The sequence below is a fragment of the Microcaecilia unicolor genome, chromosome 14 (genome assembly GCF_901765095.1).
Source record: "Microcaecilia unicolor chromosome 14, aMicUni1.1, whole genome shotgun sequence".
Lineage (NCBI taxonomy): Eukaryota > Metazoa > Chordata > Amphibia > Gymnophiona > Siphonopidae > Microcaecilia > Microcaecilia unicolor.
Window position 1 is genome coordinate 23,127,011 of NC_044044.1, and position 17,717 is coordinate 23,144,727.

The following is a 17,717-nucleotide window of genomic DNA, read 5'->3' on the forward strand; positions in this document are numbered from 1 at the left end:
AAGCAATTTAGAGACCAAGGTCGGAAATATGCATGTTCCCACCCCAGTATCCAGTCTCTCAAATGTCTTATCAAGCAAGCTTGGTTATAATCTTTCAAATCAGGCATGCCCAGTCCACCTTTACATTGTGTCCCATATACATGTTTCCATCTTATTTTCGTTTTTTTCCCCGCCCAGCAAAACCACGCTACATACCTTTGTAGAGTGTTCAGATCTTTAACCAGCATTCTAATAGGGAGAATCTGCAGCATGTATAACCATTTCAGGAATATAACCATTCGGTATAAATGCACTCTGCCCATAAATGACAGGGGCAAGGACACCCATGCTGCCAGTTGTGTTTTAGCTTCCCTGAGCAATGGAGGGACATTAGCACTATACAATTGTGCTGGGTCCATCGACATTTGCACCCCCAAATATTTAAATACCTCAGTTGCATGACACAACGGGGACTGATTCCAAACCTCTCGTCCTACCCCTTCACTAGCTAAAGCCTCCAATTTCTCTAGGTTCAGCTTGAACCCCGAGATGTCCCCATATTCCCGGAGGCTTTCCATCAACGGGATCAGTGATCTCTGGGGATCTGTGACCAGCACCCGCAAATCATCTGCGAATGCTGCAGTTTTGAATTCCTGGTCCTGTATGCACACGCCCTTTATGTCTATATTGCTACCTATTTCCCGCAATAGCGGGTCCAGGGTCAGCACAAATAAAAGCGGTGAAAGCGGGCAGCCTTGTCGGATTCCCCTACCTATGTTAAACCATTCGGAGCATAATCCATTTACATGAACTCTCGCCACAGGGCCATTATATAAAGTCTGTATTGCCTTCACAAAGAACCCCTTTATACCATAAGCCTTTAGTGTCTCAAACATGAAGCCCCAATCCACCATATTATCAAAACAAAAGATGGCTGGCCATTTTGTTTTGATAATACGGTTCGTGAGACCTCTTTATGGCGCTGGCCTTAGAGATGACCGCCCATATAGATGGCCGGCACCGTTCGATTATGCCCCTCCATGTGGCTTACTAAAAGGGGCCCTAAATGATTACAAGCAGAGAATGTTTTACCCAGAGGTTGCCCACTTATTGAATATGCTTCCATAAAATTACGTAGAGTGAATAATTACTTACAGTTTCAAAGACAGCAGAAAGCTTTCTTTTAATTGAAGATTGCGAGAGAAATGGTGATTTAGTCATGCCAGAATAATTTTACTGTTTGAGCAGTTCTTAATTATAGTCTAAGATGTCTATTCCTTTTAGCCATTTTTGATTATTATGGTCTAGATTCTACATATGGCACCTAAAGAACCAAAGTGGAATAAATTTCTGCTTAAGCATATTATACAAGGTGCAGATAAAATTATATATGGTATATAGAATATGCCTAAGCGGTTTATAGATTATGCTTAGAGGCTATTCCTCCACCTAAATCTAAGTGCTTCTATTTACATCAAGTAAACCTTGGAATAAAGTTGTGCATGTAGATTTTAGCATAGAAAAAGTCGTATTCTGTAACACTGCATGTAACGTTTTGGAACACTCATGACACGCACATTCCCTACCTATAGCCACGCCCCTTCTTGGATGCACACATTCAAATTTAGGTTCATTAATTTACAGAATACTCCTAGCGAGTTATGTGCATAAATTCTAATTGCTTGTTAAATGTATTTATCAGTGTGGATTGGCTTGTTAAGAAATTAAAATTAATTAAACTATGCACGTAAATATAGAAATAAATATTACATAAATAAATATTGGGCCAGTTAGACTGCTTTGGAGCATGGTAATATCTGTATAGGGGATGAAAATTTATGAATAAAGAAATCATAAGCATAACAGTGTGAGCACTAGGGGGCAGTAGTGAGCCTCTTAACCAGAGGAGAAATGACACAACCTCCCAAAAACCCACAAGACCCACCCACTGAGATACCACAAAATAAATAAATAATAATAATTAAAATAGATAAATATATTTATATTTATTTATATTGATGCACACACAACTTACGCCTATGTTTACTAAGGGGTGCTATGGGCATGCTAGCGGTTTTAGCATGCATAAATGGATTACGCGCGTTAAACGCTAATGCGCCCATAGAAATGTATAGGCGTGTTAGCGTTTAACATATATAAACTTTGCAGACATGTTAAAATCGCTAGCACACCTTAGTAAACATACCCCCAAGTAACATGGGAAAGTAGAAGAAGAAAATAAAACAAGGCAAGCGAAATGCATTATTATGGCAGAAGCAAAAAACATATTAGATTAGAAATAAAGTGCTAAGCAAGGCATATGCAAAGAGAAACGTCAGTGGAGCAGAAGACTTCACCAACTGGCTTCCCAGCTAGAGAAAACTATCTTCTCCCACTTTCTGCAGACATCATACATATTTATACAGGCTAAGGGCTGGCTAAAATAACTGATCACATGACATGTTATCACATGACTTTTCTGTTACAGGTGTCAAACTATCATACTAACTTCCCTTGCTAAATTTCTGCTGCTCCTAATCACGTTCCTTTCCATTAGATAATACGTCATTTAGCGATTGTCTCTGCTTCCACTGCAAATCTCAGCAGGCAAAAGTAGAGGCTGACCAAAGACGAATCACCACTGGAGATATAATCCAACAGTCTTTTATTGATGAAAATAAAGAAAGGACCCGACACGGGCTGTGTTTCAACGCATACAAGCACCTATATCAGTGGTCAAACAATAAGCTCTAGATGGAAGCGCAGAACCTCAGCTCTGCTCGTATACGTTGCAAGTGTTTGTCCATTTGTTTTTAGTGCTGATGTAGGCGCTTGTATGCGTCGTGTCAGGTCCTTTCTTTATTTTGATCAATAAAAGACTGTTGGATTATACCTCCAGTGGTGATTTGTCTTTGGTCAGCCTCTACTTTAGCCTGCTGTGTTTTGTCGTTGTAGAGAGATCATCTGCTTTGCTCTTTAGTTCCTGGTATCCACTGCAAATCTCACATAACATGTTTTCCACACTTGTACACACTTTGCACTAGCCCATGGCCTTACAGGAAATATTTACCTTCCTTTCATTAATTTGCCTCACTGTTTTCAGGCTATAATGAAGGCATTCCGATTTCAAATTTCAATCACTTTCTATAACATTGAGCAGGAATACAAGATCATGATAAAGAAACCCTTCTTCATGTGGCATTTTTAGGATACTTGTTTCCCTATTAAGTGACCCCTCGTGTTCAGGTCAGGTCTGAGCAAAATAATGTAGCACTTCGGGGTGAAAATACAGCCCAGCAGTCCAGTACTGGAAGCCAGGATGGCAAATATCTCCACGGCCACCATGTATTTGCCTTTAGTGCTCAGGTATGATGGGATGAAGGACACCCAAACACTGCAGAACACCAGCATGCTGAAAGTGATAAACTGAGCCTCATTAAAACTATCCGGAACCTTCCTTACTAGGAAAGCCACAGTGAAACTAAGAAGAGCCAAAAAACCCATGTACCCAATCACACTATAAAATGCAATAGTGGACCCCTCATTGCACTGTAGAATCATCTTCCCAGTTACTGACTGTGTGTCATATTCAGGGAATGGAGGAGAGATGATCAGCCATACGGTGCATATGACAATTTCACCAGAGATGCAGAGAAGGACTAGATAGCTGGAGACCCTTGTCCCAACCCACTTTCTTAACTTGCTGCTGGGCTTGTTGGCTCTGAAGGCAATGACGACTGTGACAGTTTTTGCCAGCACAGAAGAAATGGCAATGGTAAATATCATCCCAAAAGCAGATTGCCTGAGAAGACAGGTCAATGTCCCAGGCTGACCGATGAATACCAAGGTGCAGAGAAAAGACAACATGAGGGAAATGAGGAGGATGTAGCTGAGATTCCTGTTATTGGCTTTCACCACAGCTGTGTTACGATATTTAATAAAGATTCCCAGCACTAGGGCAGTGATAATGAATAAGAGAACAGAAATAGAAGACAAAGCCACACCCAAGGGATCATCATAGGACAGGAAATCAATGACTCTTGGTAGACATTTATCCTTCTTCTCACTGGGCCACTGATCTTCTGGACACTTCTTGCAGTTCTCAGCATCTATGGAACATAAGATTTCTTAAGGATTCATTTGTAAACATTTCAATACTCTATGGAACATAAGATTTCTTAAGGATTCATTTGTAAACATTTCAATACCAACAAATCTCAGTTTTTAAGAAGAAGGAAACAATAACTGACAGGCTGTCCTGCTTATAATCGAACGAGAAAAACGCCCAAGTTCCGACCTAAATCGGGAGATGGACGTTTATCTCACAAAAATGAATAAAGCGGTATAATCGAAAGCCGATTTTTGGACGTTTTCAACTGCACTCCGTCGCGGATGCGGACAAAGTTGATGGGGGCGTGTCAGGGGTGTGGCGAAGGCGGAACTGGGGCGTGGCTATCTGCCGAACAAAGATGGGCGCATTTCACCGATAATGGGAAAAAAGTATGCGTTTTTAGCTAGAATTTAGGACACTTTTCCTGGACCCTGTTTTTTCACGAATAAGGCCCCAAAAAGTGCCCTAAATGACCAGATGACCACTGGAGGGAATCGGGGATGACCTCCCCTGATTCCCCAAGTGGTCACTAACCCCCTCCCACCACAAAAAAATGATGTTTCACAACTTTTTATTTTCACCCTCAGATGTCATACCCAGCTCCCTGGCAGCAGTATGCAGGTCACTGGAGGAGTTGTTAGGGGGTGCAGTGGACTTCAGGCAGGTGGACCCAGGCCCATCCCCCCTACCTGTTACAATTGTGCTGCTTAATGCTTATTAGTCGTCCAACCCTCCCCCAAACCCACTGTACCCACATGTAGGTGCCCCCCTTCACCCCTTAGGGCTATAGTAATGGTGTAGACTTGTGGGCAGTGGGTTTTGAGGGGGATTTGGGGGGCTCAACACACAAGGGAAGGGTGCTATGCACCTGAGAGCTCTTTTACCTGTTTTTTTGTTTTTGTAAAAGTGCCTCCTAGGGTGCCCGGTTGATGTCCTGGCATGTGAGGGGGACCAGTGCACTACGAATCCTGGCCCCTCCCACGAATAAATGTCTTGGATTTATTCGTTTTTGAGCTGGGCGCTTTCATTTTCCATTATCGCTGAAAAACAAAAACGCCCAGCTCACACATTGTTGAATAAAACATGGGCGTCTATTTTTTCCCAAAATACGGTTCGGTCCGCCCCTTCACGGACCCGTTCTCGGAGATAAACGCCCATGGAGATAGGCGTTTTCGTTCAATTATGCCCCTCTATATGTACCATTCCCTTAATTCTATAAAATATTCCATACAAATAAATGTTTGAATGCAAATTTGCTTCAGTTGTTACAGAATAAGGGCATTTGTGCAAATAAATTAGCTGACAACTGACATTACTGGCAAATAATAAGCTATTTTTGGTGTTAGGTGGGGCTAATTTGCAGTTATGTTTGTATCTATCTTCAGTCAGTATTATGTAAATTGCACAGACAAATCTAGTGCATACATCTGCAAGGGAGCATTGATGTGGAAGGGGTGTGGGAGGATCAGGTGATAGAACACTAGCATTTATGCACCCAACTGCCCACATGGTGTAAGTGCTCACGCCTAAAGGTGAGCGCATAAATGTACTTACGTATTATTCTAGAAAGGCAATTATGCCCGTAATTGCTGTTATAGAGTTTGCGCTTACATACTCTTACAGGGCATCTAAGTTTAGGTGCACTTTTGAGAATTTACTCCCATATGGAAAGGCTTAGGGACAGGTTATGGGGAAGGTTGTACCTTATTGGACATTGAAGAGGAGAAGCAGGTTTCTGGATATGAAATAAATGGGTTATCCTATATAGTAACATAGTAGACGACGGCAGAAAAAGACCTGCACGGTCCATCCAATCTGCCCAACAAGATAACTCCTATGTGCTACTTTTTGTGTATACCTTACCTTGATTTGTAAGTCTTTTTCAGGGCACAGACCCTATACATCTGCCCAGCACTAGCCCCGCCTCCCAACCACCAGCCCCTTAATTTGTATCTGTCTTTTTCAGGGCACAGACCGTATAAGTCTGCCCACCACTAGCCCCGCCTCCCAACCACCAGCCCCACCTCCCAGTACCGGCTCTGCCATCCAATCTCCGCTAAGCTCCTGAGGATCCCTTCCTTCTGAACAGGATTCCTTTATGTTTATCCCACGCATGTTTGAATTCCGTTACCGTTTTCATCTCCACCACCTCCCATGGGAGGGCATTCCAAGCATCCACCACTCTCTCCGTGAAAAAATACTTCCTGACATTTTCTTGAGTCTGCCCCCCTTCAATCTCATTTCATGTCCTCTAGTTCTACCGCCTTCCCATCTCCAGAAAAGGTTCATTTGCGGACTAATACCTTTTAAATATTTGAACGTCTGTATCATATCACCCCTGTTTCTCCTTTCCTCCAGGGTATACATGTTCAGGTCAGCAAGTATCTCCTCATACGTCTTGTAACGCAAATCCCATACCATTCTCGTAGCTTTTCTTTGCACCGCTTCAATTCTTTTTACATCCTTAGCAAGATGCGGCCTCCAAAACTGAACATAATACTCCAGGTGGGGCCTCACCAACGACTTATACAGGGGCATTAAAACTTCTTTTCTTCTGCTGGTCACACCTCTCTCTATACAGCCTAGCAACCTTCTAGTTACGGCCACCGCCTTGTCACACTATTTCGTCACCTTCAGATCCTCAGATACTATCACCCCAAGATCCCTCTCCTCGTCCGTACCTATCAGACTCTCCCCGCCTAACACATATACGTCTCCCGTGGATTTCTACTCCCTAAGTGCATCACTTTGCATTTCTTCACATTGAATTTTAATTGCCAAACCTTAGACCATTCTGCTAGCTTCCTCAGATCCTTTTTCATGTTTTCCACTCCCTCCCGGGTGTCCACTCTGTTACAGATCCTAGTATCATCCGAAAATAGGCAAACTTTACCTTCTAACCCTTCGGCAATGTCACTCACAAATATATTGAACAGAATCGGCCCCCGCACTGATCCCTGAGGCACTCCACTACTCACCTTTCCTTTATCCGATCGAATTCCATTAACCACCACCCTCTGGTGTGTGTTCGTCAACCAGTTCCTAATCCAGTTCATCACTTCAGGTCCTATCTTCAGCCCGTCCAGTTTATTTAAGAGCCTCCTGTGGGGAACTGTGTCAAAAGCTTTGCTGACCCAATCAAAGAACTCAATGAGATTCGTTTGGCATGATTTTCCTTTGGTAAAACCATGTTGTCTCGGATCTTGCAACTTATTGGTTTCCAGGAAATTCACTATCCTTTCCTTCAGCATCGCTTCCATTACTTTTCCAGTGGTGGCTCTACCATTACAGAAGAAAGCAGACCTCCGCAATGGAAAAACCAAGAAAAGAACACAGCGAAGGTGACAAGATGGATGCTGCCAAACAAATTCTTGGGCTTCTTGATGCGAGTGTGTGCATCACTGTTCTCAAGAACAGTGATGCTCACACTCGCATCAAGAAGCCCAAGAATTTTTTCTCAACCTTCTTAAGGTATTGTTAGTAAAATCCAGCATTTGGACGAGATTTTCCTTATGAGAACCAATAATACTTTGCCATACAGGGACTGCTGAGGCAGGCCTGAACGGCTGAAACATGACTTGTGACGAGTCCAGTTTTTTAAGAATAAACTCTTGCTGTGAACCTTTTCTGAATCCAGTAGAAGTTTGTTTGGCATCATTCATCTTGTCACCTTCGCTGTGTTCTTTTCTTGGCTCTACCATTACACCAACTGAGGTGGGGGCCTCAGATGGCATGTTTCACAGAGATGCATCTTGCAACTGCCACCAGCCACCCCCCTCCATCGGCTGTGGTTTGGCTTCTTCCGCTTCCTTCTTCAACCCTCATCCCCTAGTCTACCTTCTTCTTTGGTTTTCCAAAAGTTGTCATCGACAACAATTCCCATACACTGCTCTGCAACTGGCACTGGCTTCTTCTCTAAATTGTGGCCCTCCTCTCTGATGTAACTTCCTGTTTCCTCAGAGGCAGGCTGCAATACAGAGAAGATGCCAGTGCCGGCGATAGGGCATTGTATAGGAATTGCTGCCGCCACCGCCTTTTGAAAAACCAAAGGTGAAGGCATACTTGCGGAAGAGGGGAGATGCCAGACCATGGACGGGGATGTTTGGAAGGGCCAGTGGCACCATCTCATTGCTTGCCTCAGGTGACAGTTTGACTTGGGTCATACCTGTGCTCACCACCCCTATGCTCAGCTATACAAAGTCAAGACTTAAAGGCATAAAATTAGCTGGGTGATTTTTTTTGAATAGTCTGCATGTTTGGGCCCTAAAGTGACTGACTGTGTTGAAAACTGGTTAAATGGAAGGACACAGAGGGTAGCGGTAAATGGAGCTTGCTCCGAGGGAAAGAATGTTATCAGTAGTGTACCGCAGGGATCAGTCCTTGGGCCGACTCTTTTTCTCATATTTGTGAGCAATATTGCGGATGGACTGTTTGGTAAGGCTTGTCTTTTTGTGGACAACACCAAACTCTGTAATAGGGTGGACACCCCAGAGGGTGTGGATAGCATAAGGAAGGATCTAGTGAAGCTTGAACAATGGCCCAATAATTAAACAGTAAGATTTAATTCTAAACATTGCAAGGCCAAGCACTTGGGTTACAAAAATCCAAGACAATGGTACAGTATAGGGGGTTAAGTTCTGTGTACGAAAGCTAAGTGGTCGTAGCCAGGAAGCTCCTTTTAGTTCATGAACGTGGATCATTAACTATGATGTAGGGTGCATACTGATAGGTGTATAACAGTTATGGAACGCATTACCACTTAACTTAAAAACTATTCATGAACTTACAAATTTTCGTAAATCTCTGAAGACTCACATCTTCAACAAGGCACACCACAAAGATCAACAATTGTAATGTAACACATCTCCACTTACCCATAATCAGAACTGGTTTTCTTTCCTCTTATATCTGCTTGTCTAAAATTTCTATTATGTCTTCCACGTTCTATCTGTAACAATAATTATCTTCCATTCTATTACCTACCAATAATGATACATTGTAAGCCACATTGAGCCTGCAAATAGGTGGGAAAATGTGGGATACAAATGAAATAAATAAATAAATAAATGTACCTTAGCTGTAGGTATTTCATATATACATATATAAACCACGGTGATGAGTTTTGTCTACCTGTGGTATTAGAATACTCCCCTTCAGAGCAGGGGACACAGTCAAAGCAGCAGACCGGCTTCTCACGATCAATAACTTTCCTATATCCAGGTTCACAGCTCTCAGTGCACACGGAGCGGAGGACCTGAGGAGATGAAGAAATACAGAAATAGTCATATTCCTCAATCAGCAGTTGCCTCTCTCTATAAGAGAGATTGTCTGCTACATCTGCTTCCATTACTTCTCATGTACTAATGACAACATGGTAAACTTCTCCCAGTAAATAGAGCATTTCTGAGCTATCACACAGCAGCTACATGAGAACTAATATAAAGGCAGATTTTATACTGGGAAGGTTTTCAACAAAGGCCTGTGATATTTATTCTATAATTACAAAAACATGTGCTTGCAAACTTGGTCAAGTCCTTTTCTTCCTCTGCTCTGTTTCCACATTATTAACCCTACTATAAACAGAATAGATAGTATCAGGCCTGGTTAGAGGGAGTTTTCCATCTGATGGCTGTAAGGTTCACAAAGAGTTGCTTGTCCTTTGGAGCTGAGGGCTTGAAACTTCCGACATGGATCCAGGCGGTTGTCAAATTAGGGAAAAGAAAATACTGTTTGATATCATAATGAGTGGGAGCATGTCCTTTCTCATCTAAGAAGATCTCATGTCCATCTGGGGCTTTAACGTGGACCTCTTTAAGGTACTGGTTGAGCTAGAAAGATAATGCATAGTTAGAATATTGTTTTTCTTGTTTACTTAAGTATAAATCCTCTCTATTTTGTCGAAAACATGTGAGATTTAGACTTGTACCTATTGCAACCCTTTGCATGTTTGCTACCTTATTTCTTCCAAATCCAGGCAAATTTTTAATACCATGTAGGATAACGTAGATTGAACTGGTGAGTCCTCTAAGAGTGTAAAATGCTGCGCTGTTCATCTACTGATTATTTTGTTCTCTATATTTGTTTAGAGAGAGTGTGTCATGGGCAGATAAAAGGCATAGTACCATTAAATAGGAAGAGACAATGCAGGAGTCTTTAGTGCCGCCAAAATAGGAGACATTAAGCGATTCTGTAGTACTTTTTTTCAATCACTGCCTGACAATACAAATATTAAAGTAAGGCCAGAAATTTCATTTTTGGCGCACATCCGCTATATACGTCTGAAAATTATTCTTTATTTTCTGGCACATGTCAGGTACGCGTGCCAAGCGACGTTTGACGCATGTAGGTCATTACCGCCCGGTTATCGCTTGAGACATTACTGCTAGGTCAATGGCTGGTGGTAAGGTCTCAGACCCAAAATGGACGCACATCAATTTTCATTTTGCCGCATGTCCATTTTCGGGAAAAAATTTAAATAGGCATTTTTTTTCATCTGCATTAAAAAATGATTCTGTGCGTGCCCCATACTCGCATCTACACTACTGCAGGCCGTTTTTCAGTGCACCTTAGTAAAAGGACCTCATAGTCGTTATATTTTGATACCTACTTCAGGGTCTCAAGCTGTTATTATCAGACTTACCTAGGAATGCACAGTTGTAGAAGGCAAATATCTATCTATTTATCTATCATGAAAAAAAAGATAGATGCATTTGTCTTGTATATCTTTGCACGCCTATATATATTTGTCCTGTATACCTGTGCATTCCATGGAGAGGAATACCGGATGAAAGTGAAAGACACCAAGAGAGAAATACGTCTGGCGAAAGCGCAAGCGGAAGAACAAATGGCTAGAAAGGTAAGGAGGGGTGACAAAAATTTCTTCAGGTATATTAGTGAAAGGAGAATGACTACAAAGGGAATTGTGAGACTAAAAGATACTGCGAACCGCTATGTAGATAATGATGAAGAAAAGACAAATTTGCTAAATAGATACTTTTGTTCTGTTTTTACTGAAGAAAATCCTGGAGAGGGACCGCGATGGACTGGCAAAAGTACATATGAGAATAAAGTAGATATAGCACCATTCATGGAAGAGAGTGTGTATGAACAACTTAAAAATCTAAAGGTGGACAAAGCCATGGGATCGGACGGGATCCACCCCAGGATATTGAGGGAGCTCAGAGAGGTTCTGGCGGGTCCTCTTAAAGATTTGTTTAATAAATCCTTGGGGACGGAAGAGGTTCCATGGGAGTGGAGAACAGCGGATGTGGTCCCTCTACACAAAATGGTTTATAGGGAAGAAGCCGGTAAGCCTCACTTCGGTTATTGGAAAAGTAATGGAAGTGATGCTGAAGGAAAGGATAGTGAATTTCCTGGAAGCCAATAAGTTGCAAGATCCTAGACAACATGGTTTTACCAAAGGTAAGTCGTGCCAAACAATCTCATTGAATTCTTTGACTGGGCGACCGGAGAATTGAATCATGGACGTGCTACAGACGTAATCTACTTAGATTTCAGCAAAGCTTTTGACACGGTTCCCTACAGGAGGCTCTTGAATAAACTAGACAGGCTGAAGATAGGACCCAAAGTGATGAACTGGATTAGGAACTGGTTGACAGACAGACGCCAGAGGGTGGTGGTAAATTGTTATCTGTGATGGGTTATTTCCCCGAGACAATTATTGTTTGGTCACATAATTCTAAGAAGAGTTTGGAGGGGGGGTGGATAATCGAAAGGGTATTGAACGTTTAAGGTGTAGGGTGTATTGGGAAGTGTCTAAATTCATGGGAAAAATGGGAGGTTTGGTTTTAGCCCATGAGTTGATTTCTGCTGATTGTGCAGGGTTGTATAGGAATGATGGAGTTCATCTTTCGGAGATTGGGACTGATATATTTTTAAGTACCATACAAGATCTGTTGGAGGATTGTTTAAAGAAAGATTTGGCGGCAGCTTCTATTATGGGGAGCGGTGACAAGATATAATCTGTCCCCGCTTGTGGCCTGTGGTATGGGAATAAAGAGGCCCTAGAGGCGGTTAAGTTGATATGTGTTAATGATATTGGTTGAAAATAACTCGGGGGCGGAACTGCCACGAGGAAAAGGTGGCTTGACGGTACCTTAAGTCACATGGGAAAAAGGGGTAATGTGAGAAAAGTCAGAGCCAGTTCGTGGCTTATCATGATTGAACCGCTCTGGGAAGTTGCAATGTGGGGAAAGTCAGAGCCAGTTCGTTACCGAATGGCTTAGCACGGTTAAACCGTTCTGGGAAGTTTAACAGGGTGATAAATGATTGGCATGTGTTAAAGAAAGTTAAGTTGAGGAATTGAGTTGGATATTCCTATATGGTGAATAAAGCTGCTGCCAAATTTTATTCCAAAATAAAGTGTTGTGGTGTTATTTAAATATAAGGATTTTGAAATGAAAGAGACTGACTGATGTGCGAATGTCAATGTTATGCACATTATTGTGATAAAAAATCATTAATAGGCTTGGGGAATTTTAATATTTTAGATCTCATTTCAGAACTAATATACTGTATATACTCTGAAGATAAACTGAGATAACATTTGTCCCCTAAAGAATTGGTGGGGCAAATGTTAACTCAAATACAAACCGAGGGTTTATATTCAAGCATTCCTTCCTTCCCTCCCTACCCCATGGTGTTCAGTATTCCTCACTTGCCCTTCTTTTCTCTTCCCTCACTCATCTGCCTGCCCCACCAAATCAAAAGATCTCAACACATCCTCCCTCCCTCATCCCGTACCCCTCAACTGAGGAAGCTCCACTCCCAGATCCGTCCTTAAGCCCACTAACAGGCCTACCATATCAGCTTCTTAATATTTCCACAGCTCAGTCTCTCTCAGTTCCCCATGACTTCTTTTATCTATAAGACATAGAAACAATGATCCAGGCTAAATACGGTTTCCTCTCTATTCCCTAAGACTATATTTGCAGTTTCTATATTAGATTTCCATTTCTTATTCAACTTTTAGAAAATTCTTTTTTAGTCTTCAGCCAAACTGAAATATTTAATTGCAATTTTCCATATGAATATTATATATTGCTTTATATTATGAACATCAATAATCTACAATATTTAGGCTAAAATTCTATACATGGAGCCAAAAAACTGACACTGTGCTTAAACTCTTCTATGAACGGTTCTCAGAGTTGGGCACCTTTTATAGAATAGTGCTTAGTACCAGGATCTGTGCTGATGTTTGGGCAGATTTACACCTAGTGAAACCAAGTATAAATCCTCAAGCCTAAATTAGGTGTGGATCTCTGTTATTCTGTATCACGGCATGCAAATTGGAGGATCACCCCTAATCCACCCACACTCTTCCCATGGCTAATCCTGGAACCTAAAAATGCACGTGCAAATTAAATTAATGCCAATTAACACCTAATTATCAGTACTAATTGGCTCATTTTGTATGTGGGAATCAAGAGTGCACCCAAATTTACATGTACTATTTTGGGCACCATATGCAGAATCAGGGAGTGAGTATAAATGATTTTTTCTGGAAAGAAAAAAAAAACCATTACTCTAGCTAGAAAAGTTGAACCTGCTGATTTTACCTGCCATGGCTTAAATTCCACTTTAAGACTATTTCCACGTTGGGACTTGGCCATGTACAAGTTGTGTAAAGCATTAGCCATAGCATAGATCTTGTTATAAAGACTGTAAGTGAGCTCATAATTATCCAAATCAAATAGTGAAGTATCAGTGGTAGACTGTGTCTCCGATCTTGTGCAGTTTTCTTTGTCATTGCGTAAACCACATTTATATTCACGTCTCAAAAATGAGAAAGATTGGTCCAAGAAAGTAGACTTGGTATTTTGGAGGTAATCTTTAAAACCTGGAATATCTCCTTTTGGCATAATAAACCTTAGGGAGCCATTCAATGCATTACATATCAAAGGTTTGACGGAAAAAGCCTTGTTCTTAATAGAAGAGGTCTCCGTAGAGAAGATAAACAGTTTTGTATCAATCTTTTCATAGGAGATTAAACAGAATGCTTCTATTATAATTAACTTGGTAGTGTGGATAATAATAACATTGGCCTTTGATTTGTAGATCTTGTTCGAAATCTGTTCACTTCTTTTCTTTACTTCTTTAGAAGAGGTAATCCTAATATCTGGAATTGATTCCAAAAAATCTACACAGTCCCCACTCCTGATAATCTCCCTTTTCAGTTCTTCACAGTACGTTATTTCATTCTCATCAGTTGAGGTGAGCAACCCCACCCAACTCCATCCAAAGAGTCTGAGAAGTGGAGTCAAACCATGAAAATGAGAATAATCACTCGGAAAACTGTGATAAAAGTATGGGAATTCATCATGTTCATTCAGTGATGTTTCTGTCAATCCATAGGTGATCTAGGATGGAAAAGGTCAAAGGATTTCATCTTTCCAGATTTTAACACTTATTTCAGAGATATTTTGGGGATCATTTTCAAAAGAGAAAAACGTCCAAAAAGCATCATAGTTCACCATTTGGATGTATTTGCAGTGTTTAAAATCAAAAGAGTGTATATAGGGGGCATTTCGAAGGTGGAATTACGGTGTGCCTAACACTTGGATGTTTTTCTGCCATAATGAAATGGAATACAAATGTCCAGGATTAAAACCAATATGTTTTGGTCTAGACAAATTACCAGATGACCACTGGAGGGAATCAGGGATGACCCCTAATACCCCCCATTGGTCACTGACACCTCCCACTTCACAGAAATGTGAAGCCACTATGACAGCCTCAGATGTTAAAGGCAGGTCTATTAGAGCAACATGTAGGTCCCTGGAGTAGTATAGTGGTCAGACCTAGGTACTTATCTCCCTCTACTTGTCACACTTATGGAAGCAATGACCCCTCCCAAACTCACCAAAACCCTACTGTACCTACATATAGGTGCCCCTTCACCCATAAGGACTTTTATAGTGGTGTACAGTGGCTGACAGTGTGCTTTGGGTGGGTCTTGGAGGCTCAGGGGACAAGATAAGGGAGCAAAGGTGAGAAGTGTACCTTGGAGTATTTTTATGAAGTGCCCTCTAGGGTGCTCCATTGCTCTCATGGGATGTGTAGGGGACTGGTCTACTGTAAATGGCTCCTCCTACATCCCACTAGCATAAATATCTATGATTTGCAATTTTGTTTTCGAAAATGGACCAAAATATAAAATGTCCAAAGCACAAAACATTATTCAAAACAGTATTAGAAAAAAGATAGACTTTTTCTTTTTCTAAAATGACCTCTTTTCCTATTCAAATTTTGGCCATTTTGTGCAAAAAGTCCAAAATCGGACTTAGATGTTACATTGAAAATGCACCTACATAAGAAAATAAGAGTAGCCATACTGGGTTCAGACTATTGGTCTATCTAGCCCAGTATCCTGTTTTCTAAACAGTGGCTAAGCCAGGTCACAAGTACCTGGCAGAAACCCAAATCGTGGCAACAATCCAAAGAATAGCAGGATTCTATTTAGGAGTCAGTATGAGTTCCAGCAGGAGCCCTCAAAGCTAGACAATATAAAACAATTTTTGACACTCACTTTGAACCTGATTTGGTATTGTGGACTGGGTTCTGTAGGAGTATTTCCCTGTGTTTCACCATGCTGGTCTTGGCCTATACAAGCCTATGACATCCTGTCTCTATAAGATGGCTGCATTAATCCCTGACCCGCACATCTCTGTGTCAGCAAGAAACAGCTTTGCAGCTTGTGGAAAATTACAGCAGAAGCTCAACACCAAGGACATGCTGTGGGCAAACCAGGCCCCCTTATCTCCCTGAGAGGCTGGTTCCAGCAAGGCGGGTGAGAAACAGAAAATGGATACCAAAATGTACCAACTTGAAGGTCAAGAACAATGGACTGTTCTTGCCATGCAGTGAGCCGAGGAGGGGAGATTGGTTCCTGCAGCCACCAGACCAAGAGGTACTGGGAAGAGCGGGAACAAGAAAGGGTTAGTCGGAAGCCTTGGAAGAAGGTGGAGGTGAAAGAAGACCAGTGAGACCTAATAAGGTCCACCAACTGATGAACTGTGTATCTGGAGGAAAGTATCGTGGTTCAGCTGTACCTGCACTGAGTGACCTGTGCCCTCCAGATCTGCTGCAGAGTGCCTGTCCTATCTCAGACTAACGACTCGCTGTAAATTCAGCTTGAGTCTGTGAGGAGTCCCGTGCGTTCCCGGAAGACGACCCCGAGGTCAGCTTGGTGAGGAACACGGTGATTTATTTCCTATTAGTCTGGGTTAGTGAGTGGTAATTACCTGAGCAAGAGACGGGTTAGTCATACCGTGATCAGGATAAGCTGCTAAGAACTGTACTACCTCATAACATAGTGTAACCTGACAAATCAGTTGTCTAATTTTATCCGGTAACCAGTAAGAATTAGTGTTTAGTAGTGTGACATATGATTGAAATTTTTATCAGCCAGTAATTTTGTATACAGCCAAAGCTTTGCCAGAGTGTCTATTTTGTATACCTTAGCTATATTTTCTTATCTAATCTGATATACTATAATAAAGCTAATATATATTTCAGCCTGTGTTCTCAGTAGCGGTTCTTTCTAGCAGAAGTAGTGATTAGGTTCTAAGGTTTCCCCCCCCCCCCCCCCCCCCCCAGACCATACCAAGTAATTGCCAGCAGATAGTTCTGTTTGGGGGAAGCCTGAGTCACGGATAATTTATTAGCTGTGATAACGATCCTACAAATGGGGGCTCGGTCCTAAGGGATCTCTAAAAGTTGAGAAAAAGTTTCCAGTTTATGTCTTCTGTAAAAACGATTTGCTTCTGTGCCTATTTGTCTGTCTGATTTCATTGAACGTTTGTGCTGGTAAAAGTGCTGAATTCATTCATTGTGATTCCTTGCTCTGTGTTTGTAAGTGAACTGCAAAGGGGGGGGGGGGGAGTATTTGCTGGATCAGGTTTCTGTGTGTGAATCTGGCTAAGCAATAAGTTATTTCTTCTCTGTCTCACTGACACTGAAACTGTTCAGTGAAGGGAAGGGGAAGGAGAGTCTGGGCTGAGTCCATAGGCGGTCCGTGGCCCAACTGTTTGGGGAGGCTAAAGGGGGCGGGGTTATGGGTGGAGCGGGGGGCGGAGCTTATATCCACAATTGATAACACACAGAAAAAAAATATGTAAAAATAAAAGTCACAATTAATACCTTTTATTAAATTTAGATATTAGCTATGTATCATATGTCAAAGAATAAAGTGGTTGCTCAAAGCATATACTAACCACAATCGCTCAACTGTAAAACACTATGCACAAATTTGTGCAAAAACACACTCAGAACCTTACTGTACCATAACACTAGGCAGACCCTAATACACCAATATACCACCCATACGGAAAATGCAGACCGTCAACAATATGAAACAAGGGATCATAATACCACAATTCTCATGTAGAGCCACAAAACACCGTTTTAGGGTGGATAGTGTTCACAATGAGCTCCTTTTATTAACGACCATATGTAGATCCTTCAAGAGGTAGTGTGTCATGATTTAGGCTCTAAAACCCTTTCTGATGTTTTGGTGCCACCTCAGTAAGGCCAACACACAATCTCTCCACTGCAAAACACTATACACAAACTTGTGCAAAAACACACTCATAACCTTACCAAA

General features: G+C 41.7%; 2 protein-coding genes across 2 annotated transcripts in view; both read right to left on the reverse strand.

Moving 5' to 3' along the window:
* Positions 1-893, reverse strand: part of LOC115457054 (extracellular calcium-sensing receptor-like) — a 39,094-nt gene extending 38,201 nt beyond the window's left edge. Inside the window, exon 1 of the mRNA XM_030186477.1 lies at positions 485-893. Within this exon, the coding sequence (XP_030042337.1) occupies positions 485-893 (409 nt within the window). The remainder of the gene's footprint in view (positions 1-484) is intronic.
* Positions 894-3,183: 2,290 nt separating this feature from the next.
* The window catches only part of LOC115457055 (vomeronasal type-2 receptor 26-like), a 29,606-nt gene continuing 15,072 nt past the window's right edge, over positions 3,184-17,717 (reverse strand). The window contains exons 4-7 of the mRNA XM_030186478.1: positions 13,672-14,472; positions 9,691-9,918; positions 9,221-9,344; positions 3,184-4,088 (exon numbers count right to left, since the gene is read on the reverse strand). Coding sequence (XP_030042338.1) covers positions 3,184-4,088; positions 9,221-9,344; positions 9,691-9,918; positions 13,672-14,472 — 2,058 coding nt within the window. The remainder of the gene's footprint in view (positions 4,089-9,220; positions 9,345-9,690; positions 9,919-13,671; positions 14,473-17,717) is intronic.